A 22,754-nucleotide genomic window follows, 5' to 3' on the forward strand; every position below is an offset into this window, starting at 1 on the left:
ATACGATGGTATGGTGTGATACCTCGGGGGGGGGGGGTGGAGGTGCCAAAACGCTCCTGAGGAGACTGGCTTGTGAACTGGTGCCTCTGCCGTCCTGCAGTGAATGTACTGCTTCGGTCTTCCTTGCTGAATTGCTCTGGAAAATGGGGGTTTTCTTCTTCAGGGTCCAGGAGACAGAAATACCCAGAATAGGCTGAAGGGAACCAAAAGGCAGTGAAGCATCCTTTTCTCTAACACTGACGACCAAGGCAGGCCGCTCTCCCTCTCGTGTATTTCTGCTTTGATTTTCAAAGTGTAGGGTTTAAACGTTTTGTTTTCCGCATCTGGAGCCACTGTCCAGGGCAGGGACGCCCACAGTGCCACAAAAATGGCTTCAGCTGCAGCGAAAAGGGCCTCCACAGGGGAGGGTATTTCGCAAAACTCTTAAGCAGGGTGCCTTTTCTAGAAAGTAGCCAAGTCTTTTCCGCTGAAAGGGAAAGAGGTTTAAAAAGATGCTTGAAGGCACTGGGTTCCAAATACGCAGCGGGCCGGCTCTCCGCCTTCTTATTCCTTTAAAATTACCCCTCGGTATAGATTTCCACAGTATGCAGCTGAAGTGGTGCGGGGGGCGTTCTAGTTGCTCAGGGTGAGAGGGCCCTTTATGTTTTCAGTTGGTAGAAATGGGGGGGGGGGAATAAATGCCTGGCAAATGTGTGTTAAGCCAGAGGTGGGCGTCCCAGAGAAGCCTGCGTGGCATCTACACGCCTCGTCACGAGAGAAAGGGAACAGCTGGCTCTGGAGTTATTTTGCTGGCGTCTTTTGTTCATCTGGGGTGTTCTTTGTTGTTGAGGTTGAGTGCAGAAGGGGGGACGAGGGAAGAGATGGGCCCTGTAGAGGCTTCTGGGCACACCTGCTGAATGTGCCACCTGGCACAGCTGTGTGCAAGGACAGTTTCTGAAGCCAAGTCTTCCGATCCACGTGCTTCAGCCGTCTCTAGCAGGTGCTGGGAATCCTCCTGGCCACGTGGCCGCCGTGGAAGGCAACGGCCCGGGGCTGAGGCTGCTTGGGGGGGTCTGGTGGGCCCAGCCCGCTTCCTGGGTGTTCACAGCATCCCTGGGGGGTGGAGGGGGCATCTCCTTCCGGTCTTGGTTTTGCCTGGCCAGCCTCTCCCAGCTTACTGTTTTAAACAGGACGTGGCAGGGGATCGGGGAGCCTGCCCCAGCCTCCCAGCCTCCTCACCCTCCAAGCAGGCCGTGGGGAGAACCTGCTAAGCTGGTAGGCTGAACTGGCCAGACCCAGGCTTTGCTCTTGGTAAATGGTTTCCTGTTATTAATTGGGTCGATAATGAACAGTCCCTACTTGGCTGCAGCTCTTTGCAGAGAGGCGTATTTTTGGGCCTCTTTAACGGCTGATTTCACACTTCTTTATTTATCTCCTTAATTAACCTTCTCTTGGATACATGCAATCTCTTGTATTTGGGAGGTCTGTTTTGTTTTGTAAATTATTTATTTTTCATATTATCTACACTTTAAAAATAAATGTTCTTTTAAAGGGTTTGAAGCAGCTCTTGAGAGGCCGCTCCAGGCTTGAGCGGATCCCGCTCATCTCTGTGTCCTCAGCCATTGGGAGGTGACTTCGCATCGCACAAATGTTTTCTCTTGCCCTGGATAGAGGTGTGAATTATCAGCGCTTTGAGAGCAGAAGGTCATCCTAGGCAGAAGAGAGAAGGAAACAGTTGACTGGCTTTTGCTATTCCTGATATTTTCCAGTCATCCTTTGCTGGGAGGGTATCCAAAGCAATGTATGCTATTGAAAGCCCCTTCCCCGTTCTACAAACAGCAGCACAGGAAATTTTTAAAAAAATCGAAACCCTCCGATCAAAACGTCCCCACCCAGGCTGGTTGTGGCACAGCAGCGTGTGCAGACGGGGAAATCGTAACAAGCCCAGGGTGGCCGCTGTGGTGGGAGCAGTTGTCGATGCGTCGTCACAATAAAAGCAGCTGATGGCAAAAGCAATTAAAACCAGAAAGAGTGCACAGCCCCTGACAAAATCTGGAAGTGGCCTTTCGGAACATTTCTTTTGGCTGGTGGAACACCGCCTTCGCTAAGGATTTCCAGAGTGGGGGGCGGGGGCCAAAACCAAACAGCCCCTGCTCCCTAAGCCTTGCCAGTTCTCGGCCTGGAGCAGACCCTCTTCCTGCCATCTGAGGGACCGGAGAAGAGAACGTACGGAAGTCACCATTCCCTGAGGGATGCTGCCCCGTGCCCGTTGAGGGCTCTAAAGGGCAGGCACCCACCTAAAACTGGGCACAGTAGCAAGGAGGGCCCACACTATTGAGCCAGAGGTGGGAATGCCCCTGCGCCCTCCTCGCCCCATTCGGAGTTACGCTGCAGAGTTTTTGCAGCAGTTGCACCTTCCGAGCGATTTTCAAGGGTGGCCCTATGTAGGGCGGGGGTTGGTTGTGGGGTCCCCTGTTCTCCCTCCCCCCGCCTCCTTGAGGGCTCTTCCTGATGCGCCTGCAGTCAGTTGGCCCAGCTTACTTCCGTTGCGTTTCTCCCGCCTTGACTTTCAGGCTCTTCACAATCAGTCCTGGCTTGTGGTTCCTCTTTTTCCACGGGATGATGGTTTGCACGGTGTTCCAGATGTTTTCCCAAACTGCAATTCCTTCCCATTTCAATTTGATCATCATCAGCTCACCAATATCAATATCCAGAGGGACAAGGAAAGTGTAGGTTTTATTTCCACTAATGCCTTCAACCCTGGGGGAGAAGGGAGGGAGAGAGAGAAGCATCGAGATGCTGGCTGGGCTTACAACCCGGACAAGAACCCACTGCCTGGTTTTGTTTCTTAGCTAGAGCAGCCAAGTCAAAAGAGAAAATGACCACAGATGAATTCAGAAGGAAGCAATGCAGATGTTCTCCAGGCCCGCTCCTTTTCTTCCAAAGGAGAACCTGCAAGCAACTCCCACTGAGATTTTGGCCTGGCAAGGGAGGTGAGGGGGAATCTGGCGCAACCAGCTGCCATACAGCCGCTCAGGCCCCAGCTCCTTGGTGTGGGGGCCTCTGGTCTCCTTGGAAGGCTGGCCACTGGTCCCCCTCCCCTCCCGTCCCAGTTCTCTCTGGATCTGCAGCAGCCTTTCCAGGGGCCCTCGGGCACGGAGTGTCTGCCAGCTGCTGTACTGCTGCTATCCTGGAGGGAGCAGGGAATGACCCTGGTGTGCCCTCCTTGAAGACCCGCCTGCAGACTCAGATCTCAGAGGAGTGCTTGGGGGGAGCTCTGTTCTGCTCTTCCCCTTCCAGGAAATGGGATGCTGCCCCTTACAGCCACCCGTCATCTCGGTGCCTGGCCGTGCTCCCAACAACAAAGAATAGGCTGTGCACAAGGCCGTTGTGGCCCATGCAGGGGCCCAGTCATGCATGATTCACGCTACTCCTGGGGTGGGGCATTCCCACCATCTGCATTGCTGCAAGAGATGAGGTGGGAGAGCGAGAAGGAAAGCCCAGCTCTCCCGCCAGAGGCCTGCTTAAACCAGCCCCCCTTGTTCCCGTGCATGGCTCAGGCACGTAGAAGGATTTGTCTAAGGGGAAGGGAGCAAGGGGGCTACCCATTCTGGGAAATACCAGAAGAGCCCTGCCAGATCAGGCCAGTGAGGGTCCATCTCTTCCAACCTCCTGCCTCACACACTGGCCAGCCAGCTGCCCTGGAGGCCTAAGCGACAGGGCACGGAGGCCGAGGCCCACTACTCACAGAGTCATGGAGAGGTTTTCAACATCATCTTGGCTGCCTGTCAGAGAGATGGTGAACGTTGGATCGATTTGCTTCTCCTGGAATTCACTGATGAAATGGATCTTGAACTGGTAGTGGTAAACTGTGGGGAGAAGAAAAACGGCAGGGGAGCCAAGAATTAGATCAACATGGGGGGGGGCGGGTTCACACTCTGGGGCGCTCTGTTCTCTCCCCGTGCCAGAGCCTGAACTCGGTGTGAAAGCGAGCTCCGTCTTTGCTCCAAGTGCAAGTCCGCTTGCTTCCACATAGAAGAACGTTGTCGGCTAAGAGCGAGGAGGGGTTCCAGCATGGCTCCCGTTCATTGCTGTGGGGCTTTCCTAGGAGAACTTTGTGGCGGACCTTGTGCTAAGCCTCCCCCCCTCCCCACACACACACTTCCGGAATGAATCCCTGCTGCTTTTCCACTTGAAAAAGTCCGGGGCTGTGGGGGTCTGGTGGGGTGGGGGCTTCCCCTCTTGCCTCTGCATTTCTCACATGATGTTTGCAACGTTTCGGGGAAAGTCCTAGCAGATCACTTGATAGAGTCTGAAAGAACAGGGCTCTGTTTCCCCACCAGCTACAGTGAAAGGCGGCTCTTGTTCTGGACGCTGGCCTTCAGCTATCTGAACATTCTTGAGATTGTGGCACCAATCCCAGCAAGCTGAATTTGGAATGAAAATCCAGTGGGGGAAGGAGCAGAGAATTGGGCCTCTTGCTTCATGCCCAAATGACTCATCAGTAAACCAGGAAGTCCCAGGTTCAAATCTTGCCACCGCAAACGCTGTGATTGCAGGTACTGAACCTGGGTGTGGGGGAGCCAAAGGGCTCTTAATCCATGGCTCTCAAAGTGGCCGCTGGATCCCGAACCGGCCCAAGATTTGGCATATTCTTGGTAGATTCCATTTGTTTAACTTGTATTGAGTGAGCCATTTTGGTTCTCCATTGGGGAAAGAAGTGGAGCGAATGTTCCTTGAGCTCTGCCTGAAGCAGGTGGCTTCCTGGCTTTTCTCTGCCCCCCCGCCCCATCTCCAAAATTGGGGAAGTAATATAGGCCAGCCTCCCTCTTGTTCTAGTGGTGGCCTAGATAACATAGGTGAAGATACTTTGAACATGCCAGGGTGCCCAGTAAAAACGGCATAGTCTCAGGGAGGGGCGTGGCTTCTCCCTCTGCGCTGCTTCCCGTTCTTGAGGCACCCCAGCAAGCCCCGGGGCAGGGCCTGGCCTGGCCGGCAGCAGATAGATAGGATCCGGGCTTTTTTAAAAAAGTACTTTTATAGAAACTTCCTAGGAGGGGGATTAAAATTGACCTTAGTCCGTGTGCAGATAAAACCAGAAGCCCAGTGGGGGTGGGGGGAACAACTAGCAAACTCTCCTCCCGTCTACAATAAAGATGGCAGGGGGTGGGGGGGGAGAGACAGACAACCTGTGAAGAAGACGCGTTGGTAACACCGAGCGACTTTTCTCACGTGTGGAAGGCCGCCTTGTTCTCGTGCTGGGCGGGCAGTGCCCACGGGCACCCACCTTTAAAGGGCGTGCGGGGCTGGGTCTTGAGGAAGAGCCGCTTGCTGCGGGGCACCCGCGTCTTCTGGGCGTGGTAGCCCAGGGTGTTGCACCTGGCCTTGCGGCAGCTGAGGCACTGGCCCTTGTCGAAGGTCTGCATGTCTTTGCACCCGTAGCCCATGCTTTGCTTATCGCTGTGTCGGAGGGAGTCAATGAACAGATGCACGGACCGTTCGTGGGCGCACTTCACCGTCTGCGTGAGCCCTGTCGAAACAAAGGGGGTGGCAGAACTTAGCTAAGAGTGCAGATCAGCGGACGGCTCTGGCGGCTGCTTTCTGAGAGAATCCATACAAGAGCTCTGCAGTGTAGGCCAGTGCTGCAAAACGCCCTGGAACAGGGCCCTGTTCTGCTTGCCTTTGGGCCCCTGCGCCGCCTCCTACCAAGACCGAGCGCACCTCTTCTGCCTCACCTGTGATTCCGTACTGCACAATGTGATCATAGACGTGCATGATGTGGCAGCCAGGCTGAAAAGTTCCCCCGTTGGGGTAGAAGTCAAAATGAGCAACTGGCTGCTTGATGCCCACGCTGAGGCCCATGTGCTGCTGGGTGAAGGTGTGGATGGCATCTACAAAGTCCGCATCATCTGGCGACAAGCGGTCCGTCGGAGACATGCCTTCGAAGAGGGGGCCAGCCGGATCAAGGCCTGCAGAAATGCAAATAGGTGGGGGGGGGGAGAGACAGGCATCCGTGCCTGCTTTGAATTTATGCCAGGAAACGGGTCTTATCAGGAAGCTTTGCTGACTCAGGCAGAGAATCCCAGGGGACCGTAGGCCCCGATCCACCCACCTGTGACCCAGAGTCACCCCGGAGCACTGGGCCAAGCTTTTCTCGCTTCATTGTGGCTCCCTGTCCTGCACCATCCTTATCCTGGGCCTTTGTCCACAACCTCTGGGTTGTTACCCACTTGGTGTATCAGCCCCTCCAGTGTTTCTCTGCCTTGGTCGCCCTACCCTCTTAAACCACTTCCTTACCGGACAGCCCTCCTCTCTGAGTAAAAAGCCCTCCTGAATAATTCAGTTCTGCATAGTTTGCGGAAAGCCAGGAGAGCGGGAGCTTCCCTGACCTCTGCAGGTCGGCCACTCCACAAGGTAGGGGCCACCACAGAGAACGCCTGTGTACATGTACCTACCTGATCCATCCCCTAGAAGACGGGCATGTGTTGAAATACGTGGGGGAAAGCAGAGGCAAAAAGAGCAGAACCCCCACCCCAAATGAACTCACAATGGGGGGGGGAGCCCCAAAGGTTTTTAATGTCTTGTTTGGAAAGTACAGAAATTTCCTCTTAATATGTACATAAATGAGAGCCCCATGGCGCACAGTGGTAAGCTGCACTACTGCAACCCGAGCTCTGCTCATGACCCAAGTTTGATCCCAGCGGAAGCCTTCCATCCTTCCGAGGTCGGTAAAATGAGTACCCACTTTCCTGGGGTTAAAGTGTAGATGACTGGGGAAGGCCATGGCAAACCACCCCGTAAAAAGTCTGCCAAGAAAACGTCGTGATGCGACGTCCCCCCCATGGGTCAGTAATGACTTGGTGCTTGCACAGGAGACGACCTTTTCCTTTATGTACATAAATATCCCAGTGTATTGCCTCTATGTATGATGGATTAGATACACAGAAATATGAACAGTAAAAATGAAACCTTGGCTATTTGCAGTGCAGCTATGGTGGCCCACTGCAGAGAAGAGTGGATATCACGTAGACGAGGCAGCTGCTGCTTCTCTCTCACCTGTGATTCTGCCGATCTTCTTTCCACCCCCAATAAAACTGCCAGCAAAGCCGGAGACGTGAGCACCCAGGCTGTAGCCAATGAGATGAGCCGTGCCTCTGGAAAACTGGATGGAGTCCTAGAAGAGGGTGAAGGAGGGAGGGAGGTCTCTGACAACGGCGCACACAAAAACGCAGCCCTGCGCCTGGTGCTCTGCAGCGAAGAGGGTCCCTGCCCCAAGGAGCAGGCTGTCTAAAAGGGAAGGCTCACCCGTGGTAGGACGTGCTTGTGCCAGATGCTGTGGCAACCTTGCTTTAGGGGAAGGTGCGTATACGCCACAGGGGACAGGTGCGTTCTAAGGAAGGATTTGCAAGAAGTGCGGGGGCAGGCATTGTGCACAGGCTGCGAACGGCCATTCTGGGCAAAAGGGGCGACAGGGGAGAAGAGAAGGCAGGGGAGTCCTTTGGAGAGAGCAGGAGACCTTTGCATGGATACGGGGCAAAGGGCACCCTCTGCTGGACAAGAATGGCAGGAAGCTGCTTGAGCAGCATTGGTCTGGTTTCACCAATAGAAGCCGCCTTGCAGCTATAAAGCCCCCCTAAGAGGTCTGTTTTAGTGCCAGTTCACGAAAGCTCCTACCCTGCCACAAATTTTGTTAGTCTTGTAGGTGCTACTGGACTATTGCTCTTCAGCAGGAAAGAAGACTCCTTTCCAGTGGTGTGAACTGGCACCCTTGTTGCTGGTGGCCCTTCAGCAATGGCTTGCTTTCCCCCTGAGATGCTGGTGTGTTGCAGACTTTGGATACCAACAGATCTCCTCCAAAACACAAAATGCTGCATCTCTGCCTGCTCCTCAGGCCATTTGCCCAGCAGGATCCCTGTTAAGCTGCTGCAGCCATCTCAGTGCCGCACAGGTGACTGACACAGCATTTCCTAGCAGAACAGCTGGAAGCTGTTGGAGATTGGGCGGGGGGAGTTTTTTAAAAGCAATTCTGCTTACCTCCAGCCATTCTAGGAATCGAGCGATTTCCTGGCCAACCCCCCGTGTATTCTGCACTGCAATGGGGTAATGCTGATAGGCAAGTGTGAGCCAGTCCGCTATGATCACATTGGTTTGCACATGGTGAGATTTCAGGGCTTCAGCCAGCTTCCAGATCCATCCTTCCAGTCTTCCATCCACCTGTGGGCGCAGCAAGAGCACTCCTGGAGAGAGCGTGCCCAAAGCCCCCTGGCTCGGAGCTGGCTGGCCAGACCCCACGTTCTTGGCCCTGGCCCAAGGCCACAGGGGTTGCCTGGGGGTGGCGGAGGAGAGCCTGGCTCTCATGTTAGTTCCCCCCCCCATTGAAATGAAGGCTGTTTCGACACAGGGGCTTGGGTTTTGCCAGTAGTGGCGCTTCCCTCTGAGGTGCCAACCTCCAGCAAAGGGGTCCAAAGAGCAGAGCCCTCCCCCAGCGGCAAACTCTCTTAGGGTGTTCTTGGCTAAAACCATCCCAGGTTTGTTCATTTGCTCATCTTTTAACTTAATATACACCACCAAGCGTCAACAACGCCTGCTGCGCCCCGCATCAGACAAACTGGCCAGTCCTTACTGGTCTGTCTTACAGACATAAATCTTACGGTACTTGGAAACCAGTCGGAGAACATTTCGATCTCCCTGCCCATTCCATGACTGCTCTAAGAGTGGCAGTCCTCCCAGAGAACTTTGAAGGGGCGAATTCAACACTAGATGGCTGAACCAGGATTCATTCAAGACCCCCCTAGGGCTGAATAGGGACGTAGCGTTCTTAACTCGTTACAGGGGCGGCTAGTTTTCTGCATTTCCCCCACCCCTATGCCTATTTCCTCGTTCTAATTAAGCCAACTGCGTCTTGCATCACAGCTCTGCATCCTCCTGGCCTTCTTGCCACTCTCTTCCCACCTTCTGATAGAAGGTCTTGATGGACCTTCATTCTCATTGGTTTTTGACAAAGGGAGCTTTGACTCACTGAAGCTTTATGCCCTGTTGGTCTGCAAGGCGCTACTGGAGTTGAATTTTGTTCCTTAGCTAAAACCAACGTTGTCTTTCGCCCAGAAACAGCAATGTGAGAATGGGAGTGGAATGCTGTTCACGGGCAGCCCCACCCAGATACCGTGGTGGGCATTCATTCGGAAGGAGCAGCGCCGGAGCTCTGACATCCCACTCCAGGCACGTTCCTCAACAGAACAGAAAAAGGAACCTACCGACCAGCCGTGGACTATCATCACCAGCGGAAGAGAGGCGTTGAAGTGGCATTTCTCCAGAGTAAGCAGCTGCTGGAACTCGATCAGGCAGCTTTCCTCTGCTGTGTTGGAGTACAGCAAGAATCGGGTGTCTGTGCCGTGGCGGTTACTCTTCCTTTGGAGGTGTGGCAGCTGCGATCCCAGAGGCCCTGGAAAGAGAGGCAACTGTTATGGGTGCTCAAATCACAAACCTTTACAGGGGGTTAACAAAGGGCAGAAGCCGTGCAGTCAACCCAAAGCAAATTTAGGAACCCTCCGTTGGTTGTGTTCGTTTCCTGTTTGTGCGTTTTAAAGGGGGTTGATTGATTAACAGGTCTCATCACCAACTGGACATGCAGAGAAATTGCTGTAATACTTCTGATTTCTTCAGACAGGCTAACATTTTGGCCCAGCTTCTTAAAAAAAGAAGGTGGTCTTCTAAGATATTAAACCAGGCTATGCATAAGACGAAAAGTAAGGCTCTTCTAACCCTAGGGGTATGCTGTTCCATAGCGGAGGTAGACCACCCTCTCCAGAGCAACCTTCTGTCCGAAGGGGCACTGGGCTGACTGGCAGTTTTGCTTGTGCGCATTGTAGGGGTTGCAGTAACCATCTAAGGATTAATTTCCTTAGTAGATATTATATCAAGTCCTTTGTGAATTGCCGCAAAAAGGAAGTTATTAAGGCCGTCACAAATTGATATATATCAGCACAGCCGCATGAGCAGTCAAGACCAAGATTTGGGAGCCACAGAGTAGCGGCAGCTGCCGCCACTTAAGCATGCCGAGGAAGAGAGAAGTTTTTTTGGGGGGGGGCTTAAAAACCCTTGGCACCTGTGGGCATGGATTGGGTGGCTAGCTTATGAAGAAAAGTCTTTCTCTAATATTCTGTAGTTGGTTTGCGGTGGATAACTATGCCGGACTGCAGAAGAACAGCAGGATTTGAGTCCAGTGGCACCTTAGAGACCAGCAAGGTTTTCAAGAGTCAAAGCTCCTGAAGGGAGAGCTCTGACTCTCGAAAGCTTACACTCTGAAAACATTAGTGGTCTCTAAGGTGCCACTGGATTCAAATCCTGCTGTTTTGTGGTTAGTATTTGGCATTAGGCAATATTTTGAATGTCGCTATTCTAGTGATACGTAGCTGGCCTGCCTTGCAGGGTAGTTGTGGAGGGGAGAACGCTGTGTGCCGTCTGGAGCTCCTTGCAGGAATTTCCTGCGAAGGAGCTGTGATCCATCTGCAGGGCGATTTCTCCTTCAGTGGGCTCTGAATGCCACGTGCAAAGCAAACCACAGCAGGGAGGCCTTTGGGGGAAGGCCGAGATAGTGGGAGGTGATGGGCTGGGCCTCTGTTGGCTCGAGCCTTCTCTGGGGGGTGCTGATCTGTCTCCTGCAGGCCTCCAGAGCATGTGGGTTTTGTGCTTGGCGCCACCTGGGTTCACCAAGCGGCAGACAGCCCTGCTCTCCGGAGTTTCTCAGATGGCGCACATGTTCTCTCCTCTTTTGGCTGCTGTTATGCAGGGCTGGAATCCTCCGTCTTAAATGCGAGGCGGGGGTGTCTCAAAAGCAGCTCCAATCACCACCCACTTATTTTCTGGCGCCTGCCTTGCGCTCGGCCTGAATGATTCCTCTCCATTCAGCACCCCTTTAATTTCTGACACATTAATGTGATTTGCACTCTGTTGCCCCTTTAGCAAGACTTCATCCACACAGCCAACCATTGGAACAGGAGCTGCGTGAAGCCAGAAGGCAAGCTGTGAGCTGTAAACACAAACAAATCTATTCCTTTCATCACGTTAATTAAAATAAAACTTTAGGCTAAAACTGCATTTATTTAAGGCTGTTGCTTCTTTAGAAGCACCCTGGTCGAGCAACCTCTTACTGGTCAGGGGGCCCAGTGCGCACACAGTAAGCACCCCCCCTCCATACACACACGCCCTGTAGAACACCTTTTATTCTTTCCTCCAAGTGCCACACACACAACTGGATGTCTGTGCAGGGCCCCTGAGCTTGCGCCAAGCAGACAAGGAAAATCTGCTCACAGCAGAGCTCCATGCACGCCTCAGAGCACACGTGAGGAGCAGAGCTTAGGCAGTCACAGAGCTGCTCTTTTCCCACGCTCAAAAGACAAACAGGCTGCTTCGCGGGAACAGCTGAACGTTGGAATGGTGGTCTAGTGAAACACTTCCTCTGCTGACACAGGATGGAGGGAAAGAAGGAAGCTGGATTCCCAGAGGCACAACCTACCCCTCTTCCCATAAGCAGGGAGGCCGGAGAGGGAGCCTCCTGGAAAACAGCACCTTGCAGAGGAGACCACAGAGGCACAAGCTTCAGTGAGGCGCTGCAGCCTCTCCCAGCTCAGCACTTCCTCTTGCTTATAGTTAGTTTTTCTGCATATGCCCAGGACTGTGCATCTTTCCCAGAAGGCCTGGCTGCACTCCTGCCTCCACCAATCACCCAGTCAGCAGCTGCTCCGATTTGATCATGTAAAAAGTGCTGCTGCTGCTGAAGCATCTTATAGGCCGGTGGCGCTGCCTCCCAGTTCCTGATTGGGCCGAGCCCTGCAGAGCCCGATTGGTTCCTGAGGTTATAAATAGAGGGGCTAAAGCTCCTCTCTCTTCCTCTCCGTCTGAGGGGTCCTGGGAAGCTGATGCTTCACCCAGCCGGGAACTTTCTGGGAGTGGCAGGGTCTGTGCTGAAGCGGCAGAAGGAATCCCTCTCAACAGGAGCCAGCCCAGCAGGCTGAGCGGGTGCTCGAAAGTGTCACCTGGTGCCCGCCCCCTGGAGTGGCGCTGGTGCCAGTGAGCAAGCCTGAGCTGACCGGCATGCTGGTGCTTCCCTCTGGAAGGGGGAAAGTGGCTGCACACTTGGGGAAGCCGCCCTGGTTTGGCTTGTCCCCGCAGCCCCTTCCCCCAAGAAGCCCATTTTGCTTTTTCATGAGCTTAGTGGGGTTTCCAGAGGACGGTGCAGCGGCTCTCCAGAGCTGCAGGAGTTTGGGGGGCACTTTCAAGTCTGGCAGCTTCTGCTCGCCAGGAGTCGCTTTCCCCTGCTGCACTGCTTGGCTGTCTCCAGCTGTATTATGAGCTCACCACAAGGTAGTCTTGTGCCGTGCCAAGTGCCAGCGGAAATGACTGAAAAGCCACTGATCCAGCGCAGTATCTGCATTGCAGAGTTGGAGAGGGAAACACACTGGCAGGGCTGCGCTTGAAATCGTGCAGGGAAGCAAGCTTTGCAGGAAACGCTGGCCTCCCCCTGGCCTTGCAAGTGGCCTGAAGTGCTTCTGCCGGATGCTGGTGCCATGCACAGGTTGGGGCTGAGTCGGTTCTGTGAGCCACAGGAGCCAGAGCCTTAAGTGCCTGTCCTGGTGTTCACAGTTGGCGGTGGTCTTTGCCTCTGGGGTGCTTGCTCTTGAAGGGGAGGGGGATGTGCTAGGGCTGGCAGTGGTACCAAGGCCAGGCTGAGGCGGAGGAGCCAAGACTGGCCTAGAGAGGCCAAAGGGCTGCAAGCGGATTTAGGTACGGAAGCGCTCCCCCTCCCCTCCCCTGGAGGAATTGGCACCCAGCAGAGTGTTCAAGCGCATTGGCCAGTTTTTTTTAGGGACTGGTGTTCAAAGGACAAATGAAGCATTTCCATCATTGCAAGTTCCAGATTTTTTTAAAAAAAGCTTCTCCCCCAACCTGGAACACCCAAGAGGTGGTTTGTTGTCCTTTGGGCTGTTCTGTGGAGAGCGCTCGTGTGCGGGTCAGAGCTCACCTCTCCCTGCCCCCCCCCGGTTATTTTGCTCCTGCTACCCCTGCACTCTTCCCCAGAGCAGCAGCGGCAGCAATTCCAGTGGTGCTGCTGCAAAACGTTACTTGTGCCAATTTCGACAATTGCAGCTGAAAAATGCTGTGCACTTAAGGCTTGCGCTAGGGAATCTCATTTGGTGTTTCTCCTGTAATTTGTCCTATATATTTACTCTCCCATTAGGGTGGCGCCTGGGAAGCACGGCCTGCTCTAGCTTGGGTACGCTGCCTTAATCTGCTCCAGGGGTGCCCTGGAATGAGGAACTCTTGGGGGGCTGCTGACCGTTTTCTTGGAGTGGGGCAGAGGAAGCAGGAGGCATCGAGACCTCAGCCATGTGTTGTGGCAGGAGGCGGCTTAGGGTGCAAAGAGGGGCATTCCAAACAGCTCCCCTCCCCATTTCAGTCTCCAGAACGTCAACGGGTATACACTACGTAGCCACCAGCTGCGCTAGTCTGCCCGAGCCCTGGTTGCCCTGGGATGGAGGTCTTTTGGCCTCGGAGAGCTGGTTTTCTGGATCACTCTGCCTTGGTGGTGGGAGGGGGGGCGATCTAGGTAAGCCAGCCAGGGGTGATGGGAGTCTTGAGGCACTTATCACGGCAGGGCACTCTTGGGAGTGGAGTCCAACTAAGTACATTACTTCCCTAGGCAAGCATCTAGGGCACGCTTCATCCTGGTTTGCAATCAGAGAAATGCTTCCTTTGGAGTCTCTGGTTTAAGTGGGATGGGGGGGGGTGCTTCCTGGCTGTTGTGCAGAAGGAGGTCTAAAGTGCCCCACGCCTCACATGTTCAGCTCAACAGGACTCTCACCTGCACAGTTGGTTAAATCTGGAAGTCTTGAGCTTTCCCTTGAGACTTTGTTTTGATGCTTCTGAGTAGACTGGACTGGAGACCTTCCTCCAGCCAGAACGTGCCTCTTTCCATTGGTTTGACCTAGCAGATTCCTGGACCACAAGTTACTGTGCAAAGTGCTGAAATACGCACATCCCGGGAAGAGCAATGGTGCCATTGCCACCAAATGGCAGTTGCCTCTTTAGTGTGCTTTAGGGGCTTTATTTTTAGCATCAACTCTTCCACAGATACGGACGTTGGTGTCATAAAGCTGCCCCTTCTGTTGATGGTGTTCAAAGCCTCGTTTTCCCTTCTTTTTCATTTTGCGGCAATATTGTGAACTACTCAACAGCCTGTCTTTAATGTAATAAAGGAGAAACATTTTTACGAGGTCACCGGAATCAGCAGGCGCATACATATTTCATTGAACCACATTGCAATGCAGCCTCTGGCCTCTGCAGCCAGAAGTTGCGGCAAAAATGTCTCGGCACCCCTTTCTTAAGCAGAGGCCCTAGATGGAGAGAACTGTTTGGGTCTATGCCAAGCAAGGATGTGCTTGCTTGGGGGTCTCACAAGAGATCACAGGGTTGTGTCACCCGCTGGGAAACCTCTGCTAGGCACAGCATCTGGCTCTGAGTGACAGTGGGCTCCCGTGCCCGAATCCTTTCCTGGGAAGCATTGCTTTCTAGGCAGCCTCTTGAAACCAGCAGAGCCCAACACCAAGTGCCGCGTATTTTTAGCAGGCCTGCCAATCTCAGGGCCCAAGCCGAAGCTCGGGAGGGTTTCTGGTCTCCTGACAAATGCCACCTTTATTGATTTATTAGTGCAATTAATAAACGAAAGCTTTTAATTTTACAACAGGAAGGAGGAGGGGAGAATATTGCTCTAAAAAGACTTGGCAACAACTACAATTAATCAATGCAATTAATCAACTAATAGCGTGCTGCTTGTAGGACACGCACGTCTCCTAATTTTTGCAGTTCCTTCTGCTTTTTCAGGAGGCCATTAACTTGGGTGAGACATATTAGTTATTGACCTGTTTTAGAATTTGTTCTGCTTACTTGAGAGCTGGAGCTGATGGCTGACCATCTCCTGGTGTTCTGGCTGCATTCCACACCAGCCCAAGAACCTCCCTTCCCTCAAGGAAGAGGGCCTTTGCCAGTATGCAATAGTGGCCATTCCTTTGTGGGTCAGTGCCACTCAACTCAGTTGCTCACTGGCAGCTTTGCTTGCAATTAAAGATTCGGAGCAGAGGCCAAGTGCCCGCCAGAATCCCACGCCTGCAAAGTGTTGCCTGATGCAACTTCACACTGCCCGTGGCAAGACCAGCCCTATGGCATGGGGGGTGGGATGCAGATGGGAAACACTTTTGCAGTCTATTTTTCTTTGCAAAAGCACAACCTCACAGCTTCTTGCAAAAATGAGCAAAACTCCACTCTTGTTTCTCCCTGCTTGGCTGAAACCTAGCCAGTGGCCACCATGAATGAGCAGAGGAGGAGGTCCGGGCCAAAGATCCCTTGCTGGGATCCAGGCTGCTTATCCGGTGGCCAAGTAGCAAAGTAGCACTGAGCATGCGTGGTGCAATGACAAGAGTGATGGACTAGGATCTGGGAGGCTTGGGTTCGAATCCCCACTCTGCCATGAACGCTCACGGGGCGACCTTTGGCTGGTCACACCCCCTCAGCTTACACTCCTTCACAGGTATGCTATTGAGAAGAACGACTTCAAATAATTATCCCCCTACTTTCCAGATTTAAACCATTGCAACACTATATTGACTTCAGCCCTGAAACTCTCCGGATCTACCTCTTAGAAGATAGTCAGAAAATGGTTTCTTATGCAGTTGCGGAATTTTGTGTATTAGCACTGAGAAAGCAGAATTGTCTGACTAAGGAAATGTTAAATGCTGGAAAGTGAATTAGAGATCTGTATTGTTGTGCATATATATGATCTTATCTTTTATGTATTAATTCGTCTTACATTTTTTTTAAAAAAAAACATCTTTTAAAACTGTGTTTAGCCTGGCTGGTCCTGTGACTGTAATAAACTTTGGGACTTTTGGACTACTTCATGGGGCCGTTGTGTGGATACAGTGGAGGAGAATGTTGTTTCTTCGGGTCCCCCTGGGGGATGAAAGGCAGGGTATCACTGAACGTTAAATTCCCCCCTGATGTGGAAAAGCCAATGTGGCCAAATGGGGAATACCTTTGACCCGACAATTTTGTTGCTCTTTTGCTGAACTTGGCTTGCTGACCCGAAGGGCATGTTCTGAGCGAAGGCAAATATTTGGGAGAACAAATTTTGTTTGTAAAGAATGCATCAGTTTGAAAGGGCTATTTTGGAGATAGAAATGAGAGCCGGAGGCAGGTGAAGTTCGGAAACGGGCAGAGGCATCTGGGGCGGGGGGGGCACATGCTTTGTGTGCACAAAATCCCAGGTTTGGTTCCTGCCCAATCCAGTTAAAGGTTCCTGGCTAGAAGGGGATGGCCCTCACAACGCGCCCCCCTCCCCAGACAGCTGCTGCCAGTGGGCAGTTCTGAGCAGAGCTGGTTGGGGCGGCAGTCTGGCAGGGAGGCCTCGGGAGACCCCCTCAGGCTGCAGCGGTTGGGTGGCACCGGAAGGAAGGCAGGAGGCAGCTGAGCCGCTCCTTCATATGGATGAGGGCAGAAAGGAGCCAAGCCGTGCCCCAATCCAGGGCCGCCTTTCCCCTGAGGAGCAGCATCTCCTTGCGTTGAGCTCGAGTTGGTCTGTTGGGCCGCTGTTCGTTCCTGGGGCTGAGTGGGGCACAGGCGGGCCTGCCTTGCAGGGCAACAGCCCACCCGGCCATTTCTCTCCAGGGCACGGACCGCCTGGGTTTTCCGTCGCCGGCTTCCCAGTGTCTTGGACAAGCCCAGGCTGAGGAGCAGGTCCACACGGGCAGTTTTCTCCCATGAGGAAGAATGACAACTGGCTTCTCCGTGTGCGTGCCCCGTGAGGGAGGCAGATGGGGGGGGGGATCACACTCTGGCAACGCGTCTCCTACACCAGCATGGGGAAGTGTGAACTGATCCGATAACTTCCACCGGAACATCTTTTTTTATCTCCCCCCCCCCCCCCCGAGTGTCCTTGGTACAGACTGTGCTGTGTTAAGTTTTGTGTGCGTGGCTAGCATGAGTGCTGGTGCTCTCCCCGGGAAGCCCCCTTCCCCCTGCCCTTGGCTGCTGCAAAGGGGCCCAGAGTGGGCCTGGCAGTCTTCCAGCCATGGGGCTGCCGGGCAGAAGTGCTGCTTCTGCGGGTTGGTGTAACCTCTAAGCAGCAGCGGCTGCTGGGGGCTTCTCAGGGCAGGCATTGCCACGGGGGCAGCCCTGCTGCGGGCAGCTGCACATAGGTCAGTGGGAGGCAAGCACTGTGGCCCTTAGGCAGGAGGGGGAGGGGGAGGGGGAGGCTGCAGTGGGCACCACCAACATTTCCCCCTTATTCCAACCTTAGTTTTAAGTGAGGAAACAGCATGGGGGGTTGGCTTAACCCCTCAACCTCACATGGTGCTCTAACCTGCACTGGTTTCCTCCACACCGGAGTTTTTGAAAGTGCCCGGCGTTCTGGCCATGGCGCTTCCCGGGCCCCCTCTGGTGCTTTGCAGCTCCAAGCAGCTCCTGTGGTCCCCTGGCCCTGGGTCAGGCTGCCCCCTGAAAGGCTCGGGCCGCTTCGCTTTGTGCCCGGGGCTCAGTGCGTTCTGCAAGGCCTTCCCGGGCACGACTGCAGCCCCCCCAAATATCCTTTGTTCTTCAGACTGAGCATGACAGGGAAGAAGGCTTTGCATTTGTAATTTTCTGCAGTTTTTGCAACTTCTGGTCATCAGAAAAGAAAACTCAAGAGGAATCAGAAGGGGCGGAAGACCTGGGGGCACCTTGGAAATTGTGCTCGGTTTTGTATGCATGCAAAGGGGCAGAGGAGGGGGGGGGATGCTGGGAAAAATGCTAGGATTCCGTCAGTGGCCGACATCCTCCTTGGCCTTTTCCGGAGCAACCTTTGGAATGGAAGCCTGACAATCCCATAGTTAAAGATTAATGGACGGCCTGCAGTGGTCCCCACAACCTTTCACTAGCCAAAGGTGAGGGCCAGTTCAGACGGATCAGCAGAGTCAAAGCTTTTTCTGGACAGTACCGCTTCAGGTGTGTGCATGGGGGTGGAGGTGACTTGCTTAATCGCATCCTCCCCAAAACACACTCCTCGCAGACAGAAACCTAGCATCTCTAGGTCCTAGCCTTGCCAACTGATGTGTGAAGGGCCATTTAAATGTGGAGATCCCCTCCAAGAAAATGCTTTCTCTTTAATGCAGTGATGTATAACAGGACTCCTGTTGGACTCTGTTCCTGAGGCTAGCACTGGGAACTAACTACCCAGTGAAATGTATCGGCAGCAAATGAAAGACCAGGAAGAAGAAGCAATTCTTCATGCAATGTCTACTTTTCATTGATGGAACTCCCTGCTGTAAGCTCTGGCGATGTCCAGTGGCAGGCAGAGAGGTCTCTTTATTTATTTTAAATCATCTACCACCTGCCTTTCCTAGGCAGCACCCAAAGTGGTTAACAGCATTTCATTGTAAAAACACTCTTTTTAAAATCGTCAAACGACCATTCAAATCAAATCCAGATTTCAATCACTTGAAAAGCTACGCCTGGATGGTGGCTGGAAGCAAGGGGAATCAATGTAAGAGGTCTGGGGTCAAGTTTCACCTGACACCTGGATGGGTGCAAAGCAAAGCAACCAGTGTGGAGTGCAGTCACAAGCAGAGGTTGCGGTATATTGGGACCCACCTCTGCCAGGGACTCTTTCAGTTGTCCTGAGCAAGTTACTCTTTCTCAGCCCCTGTTCTTGATCTGTAAAATGGGAAGACAATGTTACATGGGCTACTCAAGGTTGCAGAATTTGCTGGGGCTGAGGAGAGCGGTCCTAACCCTACAAAACTCAGAACCCCCACGAGCCCAGCCCTTAGACTCTGCCCGGATTGCCCTGGGAGAGGCCTGGGCTTCAGGGGGGGGGAGGCGCTGTTACTTTTTAGGGGGAACACTTTATCCATGTGGCAATTCTTAGAGCTGTTCTCCTTGGTGGGTTCAGCTCTCCAGAATTCAAGTCTCTCTGGTGGATTGGGCCCTGCATGTCGGCCCTTCCTTGTTCTTGCTGACAATCTTAAAGGCATCCAAAGTCCGGTGTCCGGTTCAGCCTCCCCCTCTTGCCGGGAAGGGCTAGAATAGTAAAAATCAGGGTGGTGGATTGCAAAGGAGAGGGGGTGGGGGTGAAGGCGGAGGGATATATTCTGTTCTTTCAGGAAGGAACAATCTTTATTTGCCATTTGGCTGCTGCTAAATCCCTCTATTCATAATTCATGAGGATAGAAACTTCACAGATTCTAGTTAGTATTTCTTATTTGCAGGTTATGGAATAATTGAATGGAGAGCCTGAAGACCAAGGGAGAAATCAAATTGGCCCATTCATAATTAACCAGGGTGCATATTTCAGATGCTCAAGCTAGTATTTTTTATTTGCAGAGTTTGGAATAATTGAATGTGGAGTCGGGAGGCCAGGAAGGAAAAGAACTGAATGGCAAATTCAGACAAATTTAATTAATTCTGCTGTTTCTCTTGCTTCTGGAAATGGAGGAGGGAGCGGAGACTGGCCGGATGAGGGCTGGGCTGTCAGCTTTGGAGCAGAACGGCATGCTCCAAACAGGCCCCTTTGCCACCTGCTCGCCACCGGAACTCCCCCCGGCCGTCTGGTGAGAAGAGCTCTCTGCTCCACCACCTGCCGATTTTCACTGCAGGGGGCTGAGCGCCCGTTTCCGGGGGGGGGCGGGCGGGGGGCTGCGTTCGTCCCAAATCAGGCCAGGGGGCTGTGCAGGGCCATTCCTTCCTGATCCTCCAGCAGAACACGTCTCCATTCCTGGACCCAGAATGTTCCTTACAGGTGAGCGAAGCAAAGAAATAGCTCCACCTGTTGAGGGTTTCCCTTGAAAGAGAGGGAAAGCGCTTCAGTGCTCATCAGTGCTCCTGGTGACGTGCGTTTCATCAGCTACTGCAACTTCCTTGACAATGCAGAAATAATGGCACTCGTTCAAGGGCACGGATCTGCAGAACACTTCCAGCGCCTGATGGGCGGTGCGAAAAGGACACACAGTTCTGATGATGTGCAGCCCCTCCGTGCCCCTTGCAGCACAGGGCCCGAGCCCCTCAAGGGATGGAGCTTGGGCTGCCCCCACTCCATTCTTGGATGTTGAGTTTGGATTGAGAAGGGGTGGGGGGGATCTTGCCCCACTGACAGCTACAGAAGCTCAAAGCTGGCTTCAGGCTGCGAGGGGAGGGGGGCAGACTACCACGTGAGACCACAGCAGGGACCAAATTTGAACCTGCAGCTTCCTGAGTCAACCATCCTTTGCTAGCAAGCCTTGCCAGGAGAGGGTTCTGTACGAGTGTGGCTCTCCCAGAGCAATGAGCATTGACACTTCAGTTAATTCAGCCCCCGGGCCTTTATGCAACACAGGCGGACCCCACCTCACCCCAGGAAGTGCTGGGTCTAGCAGACACTGGAGGGGCTCTCTTGTCTTCTGGGAGCCCCCTTGCCTCTCGTGCGCCTCCTGCCCAGCCCCCGCGTACATGAGCAGAAGCGTGCCCTGTGGTTTCTCAGACAGCCATTTCCCAGTGCAGGGCAAACTCTAGCCCACTGGGAGCTGTGGATGGGGGCGAGCCCCCCCCGCCCCCGCTCTGGTTTCTGCCTCCTTCTGCTCTCCACTTGTTGGCTTTCCAGCAGCTGCAAAGACCCCCCGTGGAGCGTATCAGGCCTCGCTTGCTCTTCAGCGCTAAATGCACATTGTAGCAGGTTTCGTTTGATGGGCTTCTTCCTTCATGTCCTGTGCCATCAGAACATAATTTATCTGGATCCATTGCCGAAGGGGTGGACTTCATCTGCTGGCCTTGGCACATGTAGGGAGATGGGCCCTTCTGTCACTCCAGCCACTTACTGCCAGGAAAACTTAATTAAGCTGCTCGGAAATGGCTGCAGGCGCAGCTACCTGCTGCCAAGCTCTTTTCCGAGACCCGGCTTAACCCCTGCCAATGCCTGTCTGGAGTGCTGCTGAGGAAGGGGAGACCATCCGCCGGCAGAGGCTGGGGTTGCTGGGATGGATATGGGTGGAGCTCCTCTCTCCGTGAACAAAATGCGCACAAGAACAGCCTGTCGGAAATGGGCAAGAAACGGAGAGAGCTCGGTTTCTGTCTCCCCTTTGGCTGGCGCATCTCACCACCACTGCCCTTTTTCTCATCTTGATGTGCTTTTCTTGGGTTAACACTATTTTTTTAAAGCAGCCAAATGCCTAAGCACTAAAATAAAGCCATGGCTGATGCCTGCAGCCTGTCTCCTGGGCATGCTTTTAAGGGACGGTGGTTTCTGAGAAACAGTCTGTGGTTTGCCAATTGCTGCATGTTCCAGCCGCCAGCGGTTCTGAAATGGTAGGCCAGGCTTTGAGCCTTGCATAGAAAGAAATGATTGAAACTTCTGCTTTGAGAGGGAAAAGCCATCCCTGGGCCAGAGGAGGCAGGGCGGCTGCCCAAGAACTTCTGCTTCAAAGGCGAGCTCTGGCATGTTGAGCCCTGGGGCTTCCTGTGGCCCACGGGCACAGCCTGGGGATGACCCCCGATGGCATCGGAAAGACTGGTGCCAAAGAACTCTTGCTGGATCAGGCCACAGCAGGAATGGAGGCCCACAGACTGGGCATGGTGGAAGGAGCCCTCCCCCTCCCAATTTCCACCCCAATTCAGATGCATTAATTGGGGGAGAGGATTGCAGTGAGTTCTTTTCCCCACAGCATGAAGCGCAGCTTTGCAACTTGCATATTAAATGGCGACAGCGGTAGATCGAAGACGGCCAGGACCCTCCCTCTCCTGCATCAGCAGCACATGCACTTGGGGGGGGGGCAGAAAATCTGCTTGGGGCTCAGCTCTGTCCCCCTCTGGTGGCTTTTCTACCCCCAACCTCCCCCTGCAGCCCAAAACCCAGGGCACCTGCAGCCCTCCCTCTTCCACGGGACGCTTACAAGCAGATTCCCACAGAGGACCTGCCTCTTACTAGGCCTGGCTCCATCTCCCCCTCTTTGAGGGCCAAGCAAACCACAAGAGCCTCATCTGCAAAGCCCCCAAAGGCCCCCGGTGGGGTGGGGGGGACTGCTCACCTTTCCTCCTCCGGCCTGCAGGATTTTCCTGGGCAGCAGCACAGACGAGGAACAGCAGTGCGAGAACTGGGGAGCCTCTCATGTTTGGCCTTACCAGGCAGGAGCGAGGGCTGCTCTCTGAATTCCAGAGAGGAAAGAAGCAGGCGCCACCCCAGAGGCCCATTAATGATTAACCATCCAAAGGGCGCCTGCTCCATCCGTCCCACCACCCTCTCCACCTCTGGGCCCCCAAGGAACCACCCGCAGAGGCTGTCTGGGCGTCAGGGAACGGTGGTTGCTGCCTGCCAGCCTGTCCGGTTCCCTGGGCACATCAGAAGCGTCAGAGGAAGGAGAAGCAGGACTGCTCCGAACTCAAGCCCAGCCCCCCCCACTCCTCCCCCTGTGAGCTCCCACACATTCTGAGGGCGGTGGGGACATACCCTGTGGTGGGCAGGCCGCAGCAGAGCCCCTGCAACGCTCAGAATGGGATGTTCGAAAGGGCTGCGTAGCCAGCTGGGGAGGGAGCAGCCCAGGGCCTTTGCCCATCAGGCGGCCTTTTCCATCTGCGAGGACCAGGGGAAGCATTCGGGACCAAGCGCTGCCCAAGCTGCAGGCTGAAGGGAGCAGCTCCCAGTTCTTGAGGCAGGTGCAAAGCTTCTAAATGCCTGCGAGGAGCCTGGTTGGGAGCGCCCCCCCCCCCATCCATTAACCATG

General features: G+C 53.9%; 1 protein-coding gene across 1 annotated transcript; it reads right to left on the minus strand.

The window, feature by feature from the left end:
• Positions 1-1,462: 1,462 nt before the first annotated feature.
• LIPC (lipase C, hepatic type) lies at positions 1,463-22,205 on the minus strand. Its single transcript, XM_055002394.1, has 9 exons — positions 22,062-22,205; positions 9,234-9,421; positions 8,014-8,193; positions 7,036-7,153; positions 5,715-5,948; positions 5,267-5,509; positions 3,728-3,848; positions 2,521-2,739; positions 1,463-1,689 (listed from the first exon to the last, which is right to left on the minus strand). The coding sequence occupies exons 1-9, from the start codon at positions 22,141-22,143 to the stop codon at positions 1,581-1,583; spliced, it is 1,494 nt and encodes a 497-aa protein (XP_054858369.1). The 5' UTR covers positions 22,144-22,205; the 3' UTR covers positions 1,463-1,580.
• Positions 22,206-22,754: the final 549 nt, after the last annotated feature.

This window comes from Eublepharis macularius, chromosome 18 (genome assembly GCF_028583425.1).
Source record: "Eublepharis macularius isolate TG4126 chromosome 18, MPM_Emac_v1.0, whole genome shotgun sequence".
Taxonomy (NCBI): Eukaryota; Metazoa; Chordata; class Lepidosauria; order Squamata; family Eublepharidae; genus Eublepharis; species Eublepharis macularius.

Bases quoted from the DNA above. Each gene is read 5' to 3' on its own strand.
- LIPC (XM_055002394.1), bottom strand. From the start codon at position 22,143: ATGAGAGGCTCCCCAGTTCTCGCACTGCTGTTCCTCGTCTGTGCTGCT. The intron at 3,849-5,266 runs GTGGGTGCCCGT...TTCTCCCCACAG, and splicing joins GCCCCGCACGCCCTTTAAAG to TTTACCACTACCAGTTCAAG. The intron at 2,740-3,727 runs GTGAGTAGTGGG...CTTCTCCCCCAG, and splicing joins GAAAACCTCTCCATGACTCT to GGTTGAAGGCATTAGTGGAA.